This window comes from Ailuropoda melanoleuca, chromosome 4 (genome assembly GCF_002007445.2).
Source record: "Ailuropoda melanoleuca isolate Jingjing chromosome 4, ASM200744v2, whole genome shotgun sequence".
NCBI classification, from domain to species: Eukaryota; Metazoa; Chordata; class Mammalia; order Carnivora; family Ursidae; genus Ailuropoda; species Ailuropoda melanoleuca.
Genome location: NC_048221.1, coordinates 19,663,989 through 19,683,873, shown reverse-complemented (window position 1 = coordinate 19,683,873; position 19,885 = coordinate 19,663,989). Strand labels below are relative to the sequence as shown.

The following is a 19,885-nucleotide window of genomic DNA, read 5'->3' as shown; positions in this document are numbered from 1 at the left end:
GCTTTTTCTTTTTCTTTTAAAGATTTCATTTTTAAGTAATTTCTATACCCAGTGTGGGGCTTGATCATACGCTCCACCAACTGAGCCAGCCACGTACCCTGAGAGGAAGGTTTTGACTGGAGGAATTTTGCTGTCATTCTTTGTGAATAAAGTCTTTTTCCTCCCTCCATTCACAAGTTTCTCTTCCTGTTAGGTAGTTAGAGGACTGTGTGCCATTGTAGACTTGAGTATAGTAATCTCATAGGGGGAACTGTGTTGATAATCTTGATCTTCCTAAAAGCAACGGTTTTGTGCCTGAATGTCTTTCAACATGTTCAAAAGCTATGTAATCTTTCTTTTTTTCCCTTTTCTTTCTTTCTTTCTTTCTTTCTTTCTTTCTTTCTTTCTTTCTTTCTTTCTTCCTTTCTTTCTTTCTCTTTTCTTTTCTTTCTTTTTCTTTCTTTTCTTTTCTTTTTTCTTTTCTTTCTGATTTATTTAATTTAGAGAGCATGTGTATGTGCGTAGGGGGAGGGGCAGAGGAAGAGAGAATCCCAAGCAGACTCTGTGCTGAGCACAGAGTCCAACATGGGGCTCAGTCTCCCGACCCATGAGATCATGACCTGAGCTGAAACCAAGAGTCGGATGGTGTTGTCAAGCATAACCGTTTACTGTAATCATTTTTTCCTTTTCCTTTTCTCTTTTTGTTTTTCCCTTGCTCCTCTTTTGCCCCATTCTGTTTCCTTCTTAATAGATCAGTACATTGGAGATTCTAAATTTGGAAGACCAGGGTGCACTTCTGAGCGATGATGAAATATTTGCTAGCCGCCAAACTGGGAAACATACCTGCATGGCCTTGCGCAAGTACTTTGAGGCCCACCTGGCCATTAAATTGGAACAAGTGAAGCAGTCACTTCAGAGGACTGAGGGTGGCATTCTTGTCCATCCTCAACCCCCGTACAAGGTGAGAGGACCTTGTCTTAAAAGGAAAAGTTGTTAGCTCTCCATAGTGTCTTAGGCCTGAAACTCATTCAGATCAACATGGCATGTCCAATGTGGGATATTCATTGTTGGATTATACTTGCCCTTTGTGGAAGCAGAATACTTGAAAATGGGTGTACCAGGGACTTGTTTTGCTCCCAGTTTTAAGTTGCTGCTTCTCTGGGATATTAAAACTAAAAGATGAACTGAAGTGTGTATAAAAGGACTTTCTTTTATGAAAAGTACTAGATATTTTACCTCCTGTGTGGAATTTTTTTTCTGAAAGGATACATTTGTTCCTCTACTTCTCTATCATTTTTGAATTTACTAGCTGTGTTTTGGAGTGAAGATTAATATCTGCATGTTTTAAAAATCACAAATTGGAAAGAAACCAGTTATTTTATGTGGTGCTTCTTTCTTTAGCTGGGAAACATACACCAACAAATTGAACGTTTTGTTACCTTTTTTGGGCAAAATGTATTTTAAGTCTGGTTATAAATAAAAGGTTAAGCATATATTCATTATTTCACATGTGGGCTCTTGACTCAGTTGTGGAATTTCAAAGCTATTATTACTTAGCCTTATTAAAACCTGTTGGCCATTGAACTGTGATGGAGAAGGTAGCAGGCAGGTGATAGAGTTCCTTAGTAATATGTATCTCTCTTTATAGGCTTGTTCATATACTCATGAACAGATTGTGGAAATGATGGAGTTTTTGATAGAGTATGGCCCAGCGCAACTGTATTGGGAACCAGCTGAAGTCTTCCTCAAACTTTCTTGTGTTCAACTCTTGTTGCAGCTTATTTCTATTGCCTGCAATTGGAAGACCTATTATGCAAGGTGGGATTAGAGAGTGGTTTTAAATGAAATTAGATTTTGCTTTTCGATAAAGTTGATGTTGGTTTGTATACAGTGTATGCTTAGCAAATATTGTTGAACTGAATTGAAATTTTGGGCATGAATCTGAGAAACTAGCTAAGGAGGATTTTTTTTTTTTTTAAAGATTTCATTTGTTAGATAAAGAGAGAGCACTGTGCGCACGCGCACTGAGCACAAGTGGGAGGCAGAGGAGGGAGTAGCAGCCTCCCCACCAAGCAGGGAGCCTAATGTGGGGCTCGATCCCAGGACCCTGAGAGCATGACCTGAGCCGAAGGCAGATGCTTAACCGACTGAGCCACCCGGGTGCCCCAGAAAGATAATGCTTTTAATTTATAGAGTACTTATTTATATTTATGGTTATGATGATGATGAATACTGCACGATAGGCAGGTATCAACATCTGTACTCTCAGAGAAGCTGTATGATTTACACAGCTGCAGAGGTGGGGTTGAAGTTGTGTCTTGAAACTCCAGTCCAGTATTATTTGGTACTTAGACTTTAAATATCTCTTTACTGCTTGACAGCCACATGTAATGTTTAACTTCTTCTTACATAAAACTGTATTTTGTGCTTTTGTTATGATTTTCACAATTCAGTTAAGAGCTGTTAGGGCAGAGCAGGATGAGGCTCAGAAATGGACCGCTGATAGAATCAGGAGGTTGGGTGGGTTCCATTTGAGGATGATGTAAAAGAATGAAAACTATATTTTGGAAATGATAGGATTTGAAGAGAAGACAGCAACAAAGTTTATAAAGAGTGGTTCTTTACCTTCTTTTCCTATCCAGCCATTGCCATTAAAGACAAGACAGGCTTATTTAGGGTGCATATGGCTTGTTTGGGAAATGTCTAGAGAGATACTTTTGGAGCAGCCATTTTCAAACTTTGTGGTCTCAGGACCCCTTTACCATACTAAGAATTATTGAGAACCTCGCATTTTTGTGTGTTAAATCTATTGATATTTAACAATTAGAAAATAAAACTGAGAAAACGTAAAAATATTTATGAATTTACTTAAAAATAATCTGAGGGGCGCCTGGGTGGCACAGCGGTTGAGCGTCTGCCTTCGGCTCAGGGCGTGATCCTGGCACTATGGGATCGAGCCCCACATCAGGCTCCTCCGCTATGAGCCTGCTTCTTCCTCTCCCACTCCCCCTGCTTGTGTTCCCTTTCTCGATGGCTGTCTCTATCTCTGTCGAATAAATGAATAAAATCTTTAAAAAAAAAAAAATAATCTGAACCCATTGCATATTAGCATTTTTTATGAAAAATTTCCAGAATAAAACCAGATAATTTCAGTAGGGTTTTTGTTTTTGTTTTTTTAAAGATTTTATTTATTTACTTGACACAGGGAGACAGAACAAGCAGGAGAAATGGCAAGCAGAGGGAGAGGGAGAAGCAGGCTTCTGCTGAGCAGGGAACTTGATGTGGTGCTTGATCCCAGGACCCTGGGATCATTACCTGGGCTGAAGGCAGCCGATTAACCAACTGAGCCACCCAGGTGCCCCTCAGCAGGGTTTTTAAATGTCTGCTTAATACCTCATATCTGCTTCTGTATCCACTCTTTTGTGACTTCACACATGACCTAGCCTCTGGAAAGCTCCAGTATCTACTTGTGAGAGAATGAGAGTAAGAAAGGAAAATAACATCTTGGTGTTAATATGAAAATAGTTTTCACATCACAGGACCTTCTGAAAGGGCCACAGAGGTCCCTGGGGTCTCCTAACCATACTTTGTGAACCACTGTTTTATTAGAGTATTGAAGTAGGTTATTACATTTACTTGAACTTTGCTGAAAAGATGATGAAAGCTCTAAAGAGAACTAGGAAGATTATAAATACATTTTTTGAGTGGTAAATCTGTATTTGGATTACTTTGAAAATATAAATATGTTTGGAATATATCCTTTAAAAGTTTTGTTTTATTTTATTTTATTTTATTTTATTTTATTTTATTTTATTTTATTTGCCAGAGAGAGAGAGGGAGAGAGAAGGCACAACCAGGGGGAGTGGGAGGCAAAGGGAGAAGCAGGCTCCCTGCTAAGTAAGGAGCCCGTTGTGGGACTTGATCCCAGGACCTTGGGATCATGACCTGAGCCGAAGGCAGACGCTTAACTGACTGAGCCCCCAGACACCCCTAAAAGTTTGTTTTTAAAAATAAAATTAGGGGCGCCTGGGTGGCTCAGTCGTTAAGCGTCTGTGTGCCTTTGGCTCAGGGCGTGATCCTGGTGTCCTGGGATCGAGCTCTGCATCGGGCTTCTCCACTGGGAGCCTGCTTCTTCCTCTCCCACTCCCCCTCCTTGTGTTGCCTGTCTAGCTGGCTGACTCTCTCTCTGTCAAATAAATAAAATCTTAAAAAAAAAAAATTAAATTAAATACTTGTTTCTGTTTAGAATATACAGAACCTTAGAAAATAAATTATTCTTAGTCACTGTTAACTTCTCCATTCTTTTTCCATAACGCATATAAATATACATAATTGGGATCAGCATTTAACCCAATTCATCTTTTTTCTGAAATAATTCAAAATACAAAAAGGTACAGAGACTAATAAAACAACTACTCAGTACCCAGGGTTGGCACATGGTGGCATTACTTACTTCTTTCTCAGTTCCTTTTTCTGCCTCCCCACAGTGACCAGTCTTATGAAGTTCATTCTCTCCATGTTTTTATATTATACGTATGTGTGTGTATGTAAACAATAATGTACTTTTTTGTATGTTTTTAACATATAAATATTATCCCTATGCATCTTTTGGAACTTGATTTTTTCACCCTTATGTTTTAAGATTTATGTGTTAAATTTATTTTTGAACTCTTGTATTTCTATACTAGTTTATTATCCTCTTGATGGACATTTAGTGCTTGATATTTCTTTTTTTGCTATCAAGTGAATGGTACCACAGACCTCCTTTCGGAGTCTTTTGGAGGATATGAGGTATATAATCTGAATTGTAGGATGCCTGCATTTCATATTTATTAGTAGATGTTGCATGCCATTTTCAACAGGATATGGGAGTTTTCATTTCTTTACCTTTTCCTCAATAATTGGTATTGTCAGACATAAAATTTTATACCTTACGTTTTCTGTTTCATTAATGTTGTATTTTGAGCCTTTCCCTTTGTCCTTTAGAGTTCTTTGAAAACCTGTCTGTAGCTGCAGAGTAGCTCATCATACGAACGTACCATAATTTAACACACACGTATTCCTATAGTCTTTGTAGATTTTCTAATTCTTTTGTTATTTTAAATGATGCAGTAATGGGCATCTTAACACATAAATGCTTGTTTGTACTTTTGATTAGGACAGATTCCTGCAGGTGAAATTCCTCGGCAAAAGCTTATGCACATTTTAAGAATCTTGTTTCCTATTTCTAGATTATTTTCTCAAAAGAGGGTCCTATTTCTATTCCCTCCAAAAGTTTGAGAGCATTTGTCTTTATGCATCCTTACCAGCATTGGGGATCATCCTTTGTTTTTAATCTTAGCAGTTTGGTGAAAATTCCATCCCCATTGTTTTGGAAGTAATGTCATGGTGACTTACAAATCCTCTCTTGATGTCATGGCTAGGGACAGAGCCACACAGGTAGTATTTCTGACCCATTATGTATCTCTCTCTCTTTTAACTATTGTTTCTTTTGGCTGTATCCTAGTTTCCATTTGAGTAATTGTTTTTCCTGTCCAGGAATGACACTGTGCGCTTTGCCTTGGATGTCCTGGCTATTCTCACTGTTGTGCCAAAAATCCAGCTCCAGTTGGCAGAATCAGTGGATGTGCTGGATGAGGCTGGCTCCACTGTCTCCACTGTAGGTAGGTTGTACCTTTCCACTTCTGTAATTGCTTGGCCTGGATTTGTTTCTGTGTGCTATTCTGGCCATGTTTGTTTACTTAATTTGCAATATTAGAGCAGAAAGTAGTAGTGGAGGATGCCTTGTCCCATCTAAGTTGTTCTGTACTCTTATTTATATAAGGGAGTCATGTTAGTGAACTCAGGATTTCTGAGTGGTACATGTGCTATGATGGGACATACTCATTCTTGAAAACCTTGCACTCTGCAGAGTCTTGTGCTAAAAATAAAGTATATGGGAAAAATGGGTTGGGGCAGACAGTAAAAAAAGCAAATTTGTAATCTGAGCCCTAACAAAATCAGTAATTGGCAAGCCTCTCAGAGTGGACAGAAGCCATCATACACAAGAACAAAAGGAAAATATGCTTTGTTTGAAAATATACTTTATTAAGAGCAGGACTGGTAAGGGCTCCTGCTAAGGTGAGCATGCAAAGTGGTGTGACTGGTTGTGGGTCTTGGGGTGCACTGCTTTGGGGAGAAAGCCTGAGGTGCAGCCACTTGTTTTTAACTTTCTTCATATATAGCAGAAAGGGTTCCTGATGCCATTGTGGCAGCCAGGCTGAGGGCTTTTCCCTTTTCTGCTATAGGTTTTAATTTATTCCTGCTATTTTTGCTCCCCTTACCCAGGAAAAATGCACACGACCCTTGGTGACTTCCACATAATACTGACATCATTCCTCTATTTAACAACTGCATGTGAGGTATTATTGCATCATGAAGATAAAGTGTAGTAGAACTGATTGTATTTTATTCAAATAATTCCTTGTACTTTAATAAAAAGGTATGGTAGTTTTAAGTGGAACAAAATGAATAGAAGTCTAAATTTTGACTCTGGAACAGTTATTGAAGGAGGCTGTTAGTTTTTTGAGGAACAATATAAAATGTTTTGTATTTCTTCCCCATAGGTATCAGCATTATTTTGGGAGTGGCTGAGGGTGAGTTCTTTATCCATGATGCTGAAATTCAGAAGTCAGCACTTCAGATTATCATCAATTGTGTGTGTGGCCCAGATAACCGAATTTCCAGTATTGGCAAATTCATCTCTGGAACTCCTCGGAGGAAGCTGCCTCAGACTCCCAAAAGCAGCGAGCACACCCTGGCCAAGATGTGGAATGTGGTCCAGTCCAACAATGGCATCAAGGTGCTCCTGTCCTTACTGTCCATCAAGATGCCCATCACCGATGCAGACCAGATAAGGGCTCTGGCCTGCAAGGCACTAGTGGGCTTGTCACGCAGTAGCACTGTCCGGCAGATCATCAGCAAACTGCCTCTTTTCAGCAGCTGCCAGATCCAGCAGCTGATGAAGGAGCCTGTCCTGCAGGACAAGCGCAGTGACCATGTCAAGTTCTGCAAGTATGCCGCTGAGCTCATTGAACGAGTATCAGGAAAGCCACTTCTCATTGGCACTGACGTGTCTCTGGCACGACTGCAAAAAGCAGATGTTGTTGCCCAATCAAGGATTTCCTTCCCTGAGAAAGAGCTGCTTCTGTTGATACGAAACCATCTCATTTCTAAAGGGCTTGGGGAGACAGCAACTGTGCTGACGAAAGAGGCTGACTTGCCCATGACTGCTGCCTCTCATTCATCTGCCTTCACCCCGGTCACTGCTGCTGCTTCTCCTGTCTCTCTTCCCCGAACCCCTCGCATCGCCAATGGCATTGCAACTCGACTGGGCAGCCATGCTGCTGTGGGTGCCTCCGCCCCTCCTGCCCCCACTGCCCATCCTCAGCCACGGCCCCCCCAGGGATCACTAGCTTTGCCTGGGCCATCTTATGCAGGCAATTCCCCCTTGATTGGTAGGATCAGTTTTATCAGAGAGAGGCCATCACCCTGCAATGGCAGGAAAATCAGAGTGTTGCGGCAGAAGTCGGACCATGGCGCCTACAGCCAAAGCCCAGCTATAAAAAAGCAGTTGGACAGACATCTTCCTTCCCCACCTACGCTGGACAGTATCATCACAGAATATCTTAGAGAGCAGCATGCTCGCTGCAAGAACCCAGTTGCCACCTGCCCACCTTTCTCTCTCTTTACTCCTCATCAATGTCCTGAGCCAAAACAGAGGCGGCAAGCGCCAATAAACTTTACCTCAAGGCTAAACCGCAGGGCATCATTTCCAAAGTATGGAGGGGTGGATGGCGGATGCTTTGATAGGCACCTTATCTTTAGCAGGTAAGGAGAGGCCACCTCCCTGGGAATTGGAATGATTTGGAATGATTCTTTTATTTAAGTCAAAGTGTGTGGGTGATACCAGCATAGAGTGATGAATCCAGAAAGCCAGACTATTTTTTGGCCTGAAATACCAGATTGTCACTTTAATACATGAGTAAAGTGACTGTGCCCCCCCTTTGTCAACCATGGGTTCCTTGTGTGATTGTTGTATATTGTTAAAGATACTCTGTGTGCCTGTTACAACTAGTATTTTTTCTAGAACCCATGCACCATACTGTGCCTAACTAGACTCCCAGACTTGTTTTTGTGCTGGTCCACGTTGTCTCCTATTCTGATTCTCAACACATCTCACATAAAGATGATGGGATTGCAGGTTTTAAACATGGGGATTTTTGGTATTGTTTAAATTTGGAGGTAGAGGTCCTTTTCTCATGCTTAAAACGAATATGAACCACTGAAGGTCATGGTGATATTTTGGAAGAACCCATTTGAAATATAAATGTGTTTTTTTTTTTTCTTTCATCCTTTTAGCAAAGTTTTCTTTTTTCAGAGTCCTTGTGCATTCTTTGTCTCTGATTCTTTTTTTTTTTTCCTTTTGCTTAGGTTCCGTCCTATTTCAGTGTTCAGGGAAGCCAATGAGGATGAGAGTGGCTTCACTTGTTGTGCATTCTCAGCACGGGAGCGGTTCCTGATGCTTGGTACCTGCACTGGGCAGTTGAAGCTCTATAATGTGTTTAGTGGACAGGAGGAGGCCAGCTATAACTGTCACAACTCAGCTATCACACATCTTGAGCCTTCCAGGGTAAGGATCCCTAGGTTGTTCTCAGTCATACTTCTTAGATGGGTTGGTGAACTATCGGCTTGTGGGCTGGCTGTTAATTTGTATATAAACTTTTTTTGGAACATAGCCATGCTTATCCGTCTGTGTATGGTCTGTGGCTGCTTCTGTGCTACAGTGGCAGAATTGAGTAGTTGTGACATAGACCAGATGGCTTACAAAGCCCAATGTATTTACTGTTTGGCCCTTCAAATAAAAGTTTACCGATCTTCTAAGACGGGGAGGTGTGTGTAGGTGTGAATTTTTGTTTTTTTAATTTGCCTCATATGGAAACAGTCTATCAACTATGATCACAAAAGTTTTCCTTTTGTGTCAGGAAGATAAAGTACTGTGAGTTTTTGAAAAAAGCATTGTAGGATTCTAGTGGGTCATGGTTTATTAATATTATTCTGTGGATGGACTTGATACCTTTGTTATTTCTAAAAATCAGGACTGTTAAGATGACAAGGATAATTTTCCTGATTTTAGAGTAAAGAAGACTGAGTTTTTATTGGGTTTTTGTTTTGTTTTGTTTTGTTTTTTGGAAAAAATTTTAGGAGTCTTTAGCTAAGAAAGTCTAGTAAATGTTTTCAGTTGACTGATATTTCAGATGAGGGAGACTGAGGAATATGGCCAAAGGTTAAGAAAGGAGGCGCCATCTTTGATATCTTTCCAAGTTTTTTCTTCCCCTACCCTTGGATCTATGGCATTTTTTGTTACTAGGTCAGGAGGATTTAGTATTTTCTTAAATTTAGGTATTTTTTTAGGACTTTGCACGTGCACATACTTAAATTCTAATAGCTTCAACCATTTCTTGGTTCTTTGGAGTTTTTGTATTTTCTATATAATATGACAGTAATTTTTAAGCTTGTATTTTAAAATGCCGAGGGCAGACAGCATTTGTATAAACATGTGATTACCTACTGTGGGCCTCCTTCTTCTTTTAGGATGGGTCCTTACTGCTGACATCTGCTACTTGGAGCCAGCCTCTGTCTGCACTTTGGGGAATGAAATCAGTATTTGATATGAAGTATGTAACTACTTTTATAATCCTAGTCTTTCTGTTCTACAGTTTACCTAATTTATATTCCCCTTCATCCAGTTCTTCAACTTGAAGCCTTTTGGGAAAAGATGAATGCTGTGAGTTATTGCTAATTTCTCTCTTCCTCATCTGTGGTTTATGTTTAATAAGATTGTACTTTTTTTATTTCCAGGATATTCTTACCAAGTATTCTTACCACTCCTGTCACACAGCTGAGCCTTCACGAATCCAAAATGGCACATATCTGTATTTTCTCATGTTCACATATGACAGTTGCACTCTTTGCTGGGTTACATTTCAAAAACATGGATGGCTTACTACCCATTTTTTTTAAACCAAGTAACTCCTGTTAATTACTTCTAATTAATTCTTTTGGATTTTCGTTGTCAAACATGGAAGAAATTTTTTTTAAGTCTTAAGTGTACAGTTTTTCCTCTTTGGTTGCTGGGAATCCTCAGATGGGTATGGTCAGGCAGGAGGCTGAGAATCATGTTTATTTTCAGTCGGTTGAATGAGTATGTTCTGAAGGTCCATCGCTTAAGTACTTCTGTTGTTTGTCCCTAGGCATTCCTTCACAGAAGATCACTATGTTGAGTTCAGTAAGCATTCTCAGGATCGGGTCATAGGTACAAAAGGAGACATTGCCCACGTAAGTACTTTAGAATCCACTGCTTTCAAGCTAATTATACCCATTTGTTTGTACTCAGAGCTTCAACAACAAATTACTTAGTGATATTCTTTCTAGATAGAATCTAGAAGCGTAATAAAGTAGTTCTAAGCTATATGGGACCAAACGTGAACTCATCTGGCAACTCAAGAAAGGTGTCATTAGCACAGCAGTTATTTTCAAATATTTACTTAGTTTTAGATGAAATGTAAGTCCCTCCCTGCCTTTATGAAGCCTCACTGGGGAGACAATAAATGTAGAAGCAAATATATGGTATGTTAGGTGTAAGTGCTGCCAAGGAAGAGAAGCAGGGTAAGAGGTAGGAAGTGGTGGTGGTGGTGTGGGGGACTTGTGTTTTGTCTAGGATAATCAGTATCACTTACTGGGTGATGTTTGAGTATTTAGAAGGATGTGTGGGTGTCATGTAGATATCTGGGGGAAAAGTGTTTTAAGATAAAGGGAATGTCAAGGGAAAAGCCCTTACTTGGGAGGTGGGAGAGAGAGGAGAGGGAACAGGTCAGTGTTGTGGGGAGGGGGTGACACATATAGTAGCATCTTACAGGGTGTTGTTAGGATCTCTGACTTTTCCTCTGAGTGAGGTGCAGATATTGGAGGGTGAGCAAAGGACACATGATTGGATGAAAGTTCCTAAAGTATAAGTTTGGTTTCTTTTTTTTTTTTTTAAGATTTTATTTATGTATTTTTGAGAGAGAACACGAGCTGGGGGGGTGGCAGAGGGAGAAGCAGACCGGGCAGGGAGCCCAATTTGGGACTTGATCCCAGGACCCTAGGATCATAACCTGAGCTGAAGGTAGATGCTTAACTGACTGAGCCACCGAGGCACCTGTGAGTCTGGTTTCTGTGAGAGAAAGCCTGCTCTTGCAGGTAGGTGGGTGTCATGCCAGCCCACATGTGAGGGCTGCAGTGGGGCTGGGCCCAGGTGGGCATGGTGCAGGTGATGAGAAGTGATATGGCTGGGCCCTGGGATTCTGGACACATGCAGTTTGTTATTGTATTAGACATTGAGGTAGGGAATGGGCAGTTGAATATACAAAACGGGAGTTCAGGAGTGAGGTCTGGGATAGGAGATGTAAATACAGGAGTTATCTACATGTCGACAGTCTTTAGAGCCATGAACCTGATGAGATCATTAAGGAGGCTAGAGAAGAGAACTGTGGGGACAATCTGCCGTGTGCCAATATTTCAAATTTGCCGTGTGAGGAGGGACTTGGGAGGGAGACCAAGGAGAATGGCCAATAAGGCAGCAGGAGACCTTAGGAAAAAGATGTGCCACAGAAAGGAAGGGAAGATCCTTTTGAGGAATACTTGATCAGCTGAGTCAGAAGCTATTGATGGATGTGTAAGATGAGAATTGAGAGTTACTTTTGATTGAACAATGTGGAGCTTATTGTTAACCACATGAGGAGCTAGTTCTGTGCACTGGGGTTACGGTCTGATTAGAGTAGGTTCATGAGAGAACAGGGAAGTGGAGACCCTGAGTAGAGACAAATTTTCTGAAGTGTTTTTCCTGAAAAACAAAGCAGAGAATTGGGGTGTAGTAGCTTGAAGGAGAAGGGGAGTGTGGGGAATATGGGGTTGTGAAGGGAGGGTTTCTCTTTTCATTTGAAAATGTTAAAATACATGAAGTTGAAAGAGTAGTACATATACCTACCACTTAGATTCAGTGTAATGTTTTCCCATATTCCTTCTGTCTAAATATGTATGTATATGTTTCTGAATCATTTGAAAGTAGCAGATATCATGATGTTTTATCTGAGTCTTACAACATGCATATTCTAGCAATAAGGACGTTTTACTACATAATCATACTCTATTATCAAATATAAGAAAACTTATAGTAATTCCCAAATATCATCTGATATCCATTCCATACTCAGTTTTCTCTATTGTTCCTGATGTGTTTGGTTTCAAATGCTTTTTGTTTTTTTTGAACCAGGATCCAGCCAAGATTCACATATTGCATTTGGTTGTTATGTCTCATTAATGTTTTAAAGCCAAGAACCATTTCTCCAGTTTTCATGACATTGACTTTTGAAGAGACCAGGCTAGTTGTCTTGTCCCATGATCTCGATTGTTTGATTGTTTTCTTGTGGTGTCTCCTTATTTGTTCCTATATTAAAGAAGGATTTTTTTTTTTTAAGATTGGAAATATTACAGCATATTTGTAAGCTGATGGGAAAGATCTGGTCTCTGCATGGGTTGCACATTGTAGACTTTGGAACTTTTAGTATTATAGGGCTAAAATATTGGGAGAGTTTAAGGAGAAAGGGGTATTTCATTGATGCCTTTCTCCAAAAAGTGGCCCTTTAATAGTATTCCATGGGTAATCATTGGTCAATCCATATGAATTTCTCCATTTCAATCATAGAAACATTTTCTGTTTCTTGAAAGGGGTAGGGGTAGAAGAGGGTTTTCTTATCTTTATTGAAATCCCTCTTTTCATTTTCTTGTGGGAAAGACACTTCAAATCTTAAATGGGAACCAAAGCACTTAAACTTTGCTTGGATTGGTGTAGTCTTCCTACTTTTCAGGTATTCTACAATGTTAGGGCTTTCGTGATTTTGGTGGGATTTGGAAAGCATGGAGAGACATTTTATACAGCTTCTCTTTGAATTGTCAACGGATGGATTGGTCTGATTTTTCTCTTCCCACCCCTTCTTCTCTAAAGATTTATGATATTCAGACTGGCAACAAGCTGTTGACTCTGTTTAACCCAGATCTTGCCAACAACTACAAGAGGAACTGTGCCACCTTTAATCCTACAGATGATCTTGTCTTAAATGATGGCGTCCTTTGGGATGTCCGCTCTGCACAGGCCATCCACAAGTTTGACAAGTTCAACATGAACATCAGTGGCGTTTTCCATCCGAATGGACTGGAGGTCATCATTAATACTGAGATTGTATCCTTCACACCCGTGTCTTACTTTCCATTTGTTAGCTGGTTTGTGATGCAGAAATAATTTATCTTTCTCGGGGCGCCTGGGTGGCACAGCGGTTAAGCGTCTGCCTTCGGCTCAGGGCGTGATCCCGGCGTTATGGGATCGAGCCCCACGTCAGGCTCCTCTGCTGGGAGCCTGCTTCTTCCTCTCCCACTCCCCCTGCTTGTGTCCCCTCTCTCACTGACTGTCTCTATCTCTGTCAAATAAATAAATAAAATCTTTAAAAAAAAAAAAAAAAAGAAATAATTTATCTTTCTACCAACATCCTGTTAAAGTATCCACACAGGTAATAATTTGGTGCCTGTCCTTTGAAGTGTTAGTTAATTTCCAGTGGTTGATAACTACCAATGACTTTGACTAGCATGTTTTTCTTTGTATTGAGAAGAGTGACCAGTTTCCTGCCTTGTGCTTCTTCAGGTATTAAACTGGCTTTTATATCTTCAGATGGATTTTACTTTTGCATTACAGAAATCAATTGCTAGACATAAGAATAAAATGAAGTGTTACTATTGAGGGGATGGGAATTCGTGTCACTTTCGTGTATATGAGGATACCTTAGGAGATTTTCAGGGACATTCTTCTATAATATACATTCTACATGCTTTTGTTTTACTTTGAAAGGATTTATATTTTACCTTTATAAAAGCTTACCTTTAAAGCATTCATATCTCACAGGAGGGGAAAAAAGTGATATTTCAGAATTTCCCCAGTGAGGTTGCATAAGAAATTTTGTATGAAATAGTTTTCCTTGACCGCTCTCCTCCTAGTGGGATCTTCGCACTTTCCATCTTTTACACACAGTTCCTGCTCTGGATCAGTGTCGTGTGGTGTTTAACCACACCGGGACAGTGATGTATGGAGGTAATGAACTTTTTACTTTTCTACATTATTCTTTTTCTCCCTTCTCTTCTCCCTCATTAATTTGATACTTTTTGTTTGGAAGTGTCTCTCAGATGTGAATTGGAAAGCATTTGAAGGTTGTAACATAAAAGATAAAATGACAGCACAAATGGTGACAAAGTTTATTGATGAAAATAATGTTGATTTAGGGTGAAAGGCCGCTGGCTTTGAAGATAACAAGTAAATCTTGTATAGAAAAAAATTTCATGCATTAATTTCCTATCTGTATCAGCATCCTCTCAATATCATTATGAACTTGGAGAATCTTTGCATTTGTGGTCTTGTGGTATCTTAAGCCTTTAGCTGTAATACTTGTTGAGAGCTAGATGAGAGGTTGAGGACACTGTTTGGGGTATGCACGGATGATGCATTGAGAGGAACTAACTAGATAGAGTGAATTTACTACAAGGAAACTCACTGTAGTCTTTATTGTCCATTAATATTTCTACACTTGTGAATAGGGGATGTTTTTGATTTCTAATAGCGTTTTGCTCCTTGGCTCCCTTTCCCCCTTCCTCCCAATTAGCTATGCTGCAGGCAGATGATGAAGATGACTTAATGGAAGAGAGGATGAAAAGCCCTTTTGGATCATCCTTCCGAACATTTAATGCAACCGACTACAAACCTATAGGTAGGCATGAGGGAGCAGACATTTTTCATTTTGTCGTGTTTTGGTTTTCCTTATTTAAGATCATCCCTTTTCTGTAATTTTTCACTGAAAGGCCGAGAAGTTATGGAAATATTTATGGATAATCACCTTGAAATTCCTTTAGAGGAAAAAAGCTGGTTTTAAGGTCATAGCAATAGTCCAGTGCTGAATCTTGTCACATTCTGTTTTCCAGCAACCATTGATGTGAAACGGAACATCTTTGACTTGTGTACAGACACCAAAGACTGCTATCTTGCTGTTATTGAGGTAAAGGGAGCCAGCTGTTTTGTTCTGATCTTTAGGATCATTTTCAGGTTGTACTACAGGCATTTTGTCTGATCCAAGATATGTTCTAAAATTGATGCGTTTCTAAAGGTGGTTATTGTTGACCTACTCATTTGATTGGGAGATATATATTGTAAGAGAAATAATAAGATGTCCATATAAGTCCATATAAAACCACACGGACAGTCATATCTTGGATTCCTCCTTTCTTAGAGGAGTCTACATCTCTTGCCAGAGCAAGACAGGTTCATTCCAAGGATGGTGGTCTCTCTTTTGCCTGTACCCCTTGCTCTGGGATCAGCCTTCTCATCCTGCTTCCTTTCCCTTTGTGTCCCAGGCATAACATTTGCAGAGTTCAAGAATTTTGGGTATTAGAAGCTTTGACAGTTATAGGGTCAAGGTGCATGGGTGCCAGGCATAACTGAGATGTAGATGTGGGCCTTCTGAAAGCTAACTGCTTTTTGTGGACTGGGTATTCTCTTTCAGAACCAAGGCAGCATGGATGCTCTGAATATGGACACAGTGTGCAGGCTGTATGAAGTGGGCAGGCAACGTTTGGCAGAGGATGAGGATGAAGAGGAGGACCAGGTCAGTGGTCTTTGAGATTTCTTGTTGCTGAACAATGCTTTATAGAACAGTATGTTATGCTCTTCTGCTTTTTGCTATAAAGATCTTTTTAATATCCACCTATGCTACCTGTTGGCATGTTCTGCAGGTGTATTGTCCATAAAATTACTGAAATAACTAGAACTCAGAAGAAAGCAGATTTTTGTTATTATAAAGCTTTAACCCCAGTACCTGAAGGTCCTGTGAGTTCCATTTGTAGATTAATTTGGATATTAGCAATCTCAGAAATTGTTTTGGAGGTTTCCTTGAACTCACTTTTGGGCCAGTGCCCTGTGCGGCTTCAGGGTGAGCAGCCCCCATATTCCCAGTGTCAGTGCAAAACAGAGAAGTCAGTCTGCTGAGATGGGTCTTGGAAATGGCTTAAGCTTTATCAAGAAAGGTCTGGTTTGTATTTTCTCAGTCTTATGGCCTAGTCCTTTTTCACAGTAATGTATTGGAGCTTATAAGTAAAGAAGATTTTGATGCTTTTGGAAATTAAACATTTATTAAATGTGGGTAGATAGTATGTCTCACAGAATCTTAGTTTTTTTCATAGGGGATTTTAAGTTATGGTCATATTCTAGGTGCTTGCCTATGTGGTGTGTCAGTATCCGTTCTGAAGAGTTTCTTAAACTTCTGACTTTCAGCAGATCTTTCCTGTCAGTTGGGCTCACACCACATTCTCTATGCCTAAAGCTCCTATAAGCATCCATGAATAGGCATTCTGTGGACATAAATTTCAACTCCTTTGTGTAAATACTAGGAGTGCTGTTGCTAGATTGTATGGGAAGAGTTATATTTAATTTCATAAGAAAATGACAAACTGTCTGCCAAAGAGGCTATATACCATTTTGCATTTTCACCATCAGTAAATAAGAATTCTTGTTGTTTCACATCCTTACCAGCATTTGGTGTTGTCAGTGTTTTGGATTTTGGACATTCTAATAGGTATGTAGTAGTATATATCACTAATTAAATTAAAAAATTAATAGCCATTCCTTTAGTTGAACAACCTCTACACACAATCAAAATGTGGTGTTTGATTTTTTGGAGTAGAAAGGAATTAAGGTCTTGCAGTTACATGAGCCTGCTACAAATGTTTTCTGAAAATGATTTAACTGAGCCTTTTGACACCCTTCCTGATGGCTGGTACCAGACCAAAAGGAAGGAGACTTTCTCCACAATCCCTCTGGATTCCTTCCCCACTTCAGGAAGGTTCTTTCTAAGTGGAAGGCTCCCATTTTATTTTAATTTGCATCTCCCTGATGCATGCTTATTTGCCATTTATACATCTTCTTTGGTGAGGTGTCAAAGTCATTGGCTTATTTTTAAATGGTTGCTTGTGTTTTTATTGAGTTTTAAGAGTTCCTCGAATATTTTGGCTAATAGTCCTTTATCTGATATGTTATTTGCAAATATTTCCTCTTAGTTTGTGGCTTATCTTCTCATTCTCTTGACTCTATCTTTCACAGAGGAGAAGTTTTTGTCTTCATGAAGTCCAGCTTTTCAATTATTTCTTTCATAAATTGTGCCTTTGAGGTTGCATCTAAAAAGTTTTCAAACTCAAGGTCATCTGGATTTTCTCCTGTTATTTTTTTGGAGTTTTATAGTTTTGCATTTCACACGTAGGTCTGTGATTCTTTTTAATATTTCTGAAGGGTGTAAGGTCTGTGTCTAGATTCATTGATTGCTTTTTTTGTTTGTAGTTGTCCAGTTCAAGTACCATTTGTTGAAAAGACTTTTTTCCCGTTGTATTGCCTCTGCTCCTTTATCAAGGATCAGTTGACTGTTTGTGGGGGGGAGGGGCAGAAAGAGGGAGAGAATCTTAAGCAGCCTCCATGCCCCATGTGGAGCCCAACACGGGGCTCTATCTCACAACCCTGAGATCATGACTTGAGCTGAAGTCAAGAGTGGGAGGCTTAACTGACTGAGCCACCCAGGCATCCTCAATTGACTGTTTTTATGGGGATCTATTTCTAGGCTCTCTACTGTTCTATTGATCTATTTGTCTATATTCTTCAATACCTCACTGTCTTGGTTACTGTCACTTTATAGTAAGTTTTGAAGTTGTGTAGTGCCAGTCCTCCAACTTTGTTCTCCTTCAATGTTGTGTTGACTATTCTGAGTTGTTTGCTTCTCCATATAAACTTTTGAATCAGTTTGTTGATATCTACAGCATAGCTTGCTGGGATTTTGAATGGGAGTGCATTGAATTTATTTATAGATCAGGTTAGGAAGATCTGACATCTTGATAGTATTGAGTTCTCCTGTCCATGAACATGGACTCTCCATTTATTTAATTCTTTGATTTCTTTTATCAGAGTAATGTAGTTTTCCTCCTACAGATCTTGTACATATTTTGTTAGGTTTATACTGAAGTATTTAATTTTTAGAGGTGGGGCTAATGTGAGTGATACTGTGTTTTTAATTTTAGTTTCCACTTTTGCTGGTGTGCAGGAAAGTTGTTATTTAAGAAAGATTGTGAATTAACTTTGTGTCCTACAGCACTGCTATAATTGCTTAATCTATTTTCATCATCAATTCTTTGGGATTTTCTGCATAGACAATCATATTGTCTGCAAACAAAGACAGTTTTATTTCTTCCTTCCCCGTCTGTACCCTTTTTTTCCCTGTTCTTGTCTTACTGTATTAGCTAGGACTTCCAGTATGATGTTCTAAAGCAGTGATCTTGATTCTCATCTTAGCAGGGAAGTTCTGAGTTTCTCACCATTAAGTATGGTGTTAGCTGTGGTTTCTTTATAGATAGATATTCTTTATCTAATTGAAGAAGTTCCCCTCCATTGCTATTTTACTCAGAGTTTTTATTTATGGGTGTTGGGTTTTGTTAGTCTTTTTCTGAATCTGTTGATGTGATCTTTTTTCTTTAGCCTCTTGAAATAATGAATTACATTAATTGATATTAAAATGTGAACCAGCCTTGCATAGCTGTAATACATTCTGTTTGATGTGGTGTGTAATTCTTTTTATACAGTGTGCAATATGATTTGGTAATATTTTGTTGAGGATTTTTACATCTGTGTTCATGAGAGATGTTGGATTGTGGTTTTCATTTCTTGTGCACTAGTAACCCCCCCCCCCCAACTCCCCCATCTGTAGTTTCACTTTCCGTGGTTTCACTTTGCGTGGTTTCAGTTACCTGCAGTCAACTCCAGTCTGGAAACATATGGTCCTCTTTCTGATGTATGGTCAGAAGGTCAGTAGTAGCCTACGTCACAGTGCCTCATTCATCTCACAACATCTTACCATGTAGGTATCATCTCATATCATCACAAGAAGAAGGGTGAGTACAATCAGATTTTGAGGGAGAGACCATATTCACATAACTTATCATTAATCTCTTACTGTGCCTAATTTATAAACTAAACTTTATCATAGGCATGCATGTATAGCAAAAAATATATATAGGATTTGGTACTATCCTCAGTTTTAGGCATCCACTGGGGGTGGGGTGTCTTGGAACATATCCCTGTTGGATAAGGAAGGGGGGTACTACTACTATAATGTCTTTGGAGTTGGTATTAGGGTTATCCTGGACTCATGATGAATCAGGAAGTATTTTATCTGCTTCTGTCTTCTAGAAGAGATTTTAGAATGGATACATTTTTTTTTATGTTTAGTAGAATTCATCAGTGAACCCATGGGGGCCTGGTGCTTTCTGTTTTGGAAGGTTATTAATTATCGATTAAATTTCTTTAGTAGCTAAAGGCCTATTCAGGTTGTCTGTTCTGTGCATTTCGGCACATGGTGTTTGTCTTTCAAGGCGTTGGTCTATTTCATCTAAATTACGAAATTTGTGGGCATACAATTGTTCATAGAATTCTTTTATCCTTCTTTAAAACTTTTTTAAAGATTTAATTTATTTATTTGAGAGAGAGAGGGTTAGTGCTCATGTGTGAGCAGGGGGAAGGGCAGAGGGGTGTGGAGCCCAATGTGGGGCTTGGTTCCACAACCCTGAGATCATGACCTGCGCTGAGGCCAAGTCAGCCATTCAACCGACTGAGCCACCAGGTGCCCCAGAATTCTTTTTTTTTTTTAAATTTTATTTTATTATATTGTGTTAATCACCATACAGTACATCCCCAGATTCC

General features: G+C 39.5%; 1 protein-coding gene across 2 annotated transcripts in view; it reads left to right on the top strand.

Moving 5' to 3' along the window:
* DCAF1 (DDB1 and CUL4 associated factor 1) overlaps positions 1–19,885 on the top strand; it is a 75,496-nt gene that overhangs the window by 36,875 nt on the left and 18,736 nt on the right. For both annotated transcript variants that reach the window (XM_034658387.1, XM_011224666.3), the window contains exons 11-22: positions 731–940; positions 1,628–1,797; positions 5,518–5,642; positions 6,585–7,848; positions 8,452–8,650; positions 9,613–9,695; positions 10,272–10,356; positions 13,064–13,297; positions 14,104–14,197; positions 14,763–14,867; positions 15,079–15,152; positions 15,657–15,758. In XM_034658387.1, the coding sequence (XP_034514278.1) occupies positions 731–940; positions 1,628–1,797; positions 5,518–5,642; positions 6,585–7,848; positions 8,452–8,650; positions 9,613–9,695; positions 10,272–10,356; positions 13,064–13,297; positions 14,104–14,197; positions 14,763–14,867; positions 15,079–15,152; positions 15,657–15,758 (2,745 nt within the window). The remainder of the gene's footprint in view (positions 1–730; positions 941–1,627; positions 1,798–5,517; positions 5,643–6,584; positions 7,849–8,451; positions 8,651–9,612; positions 9,696–10,271; positions 10,357–13,063; positions 13,298–14,103; positions 14,198–14,762; positions 14,868–15,078; positions 15,153–15,656; positions 15,759–19,885) is intronic.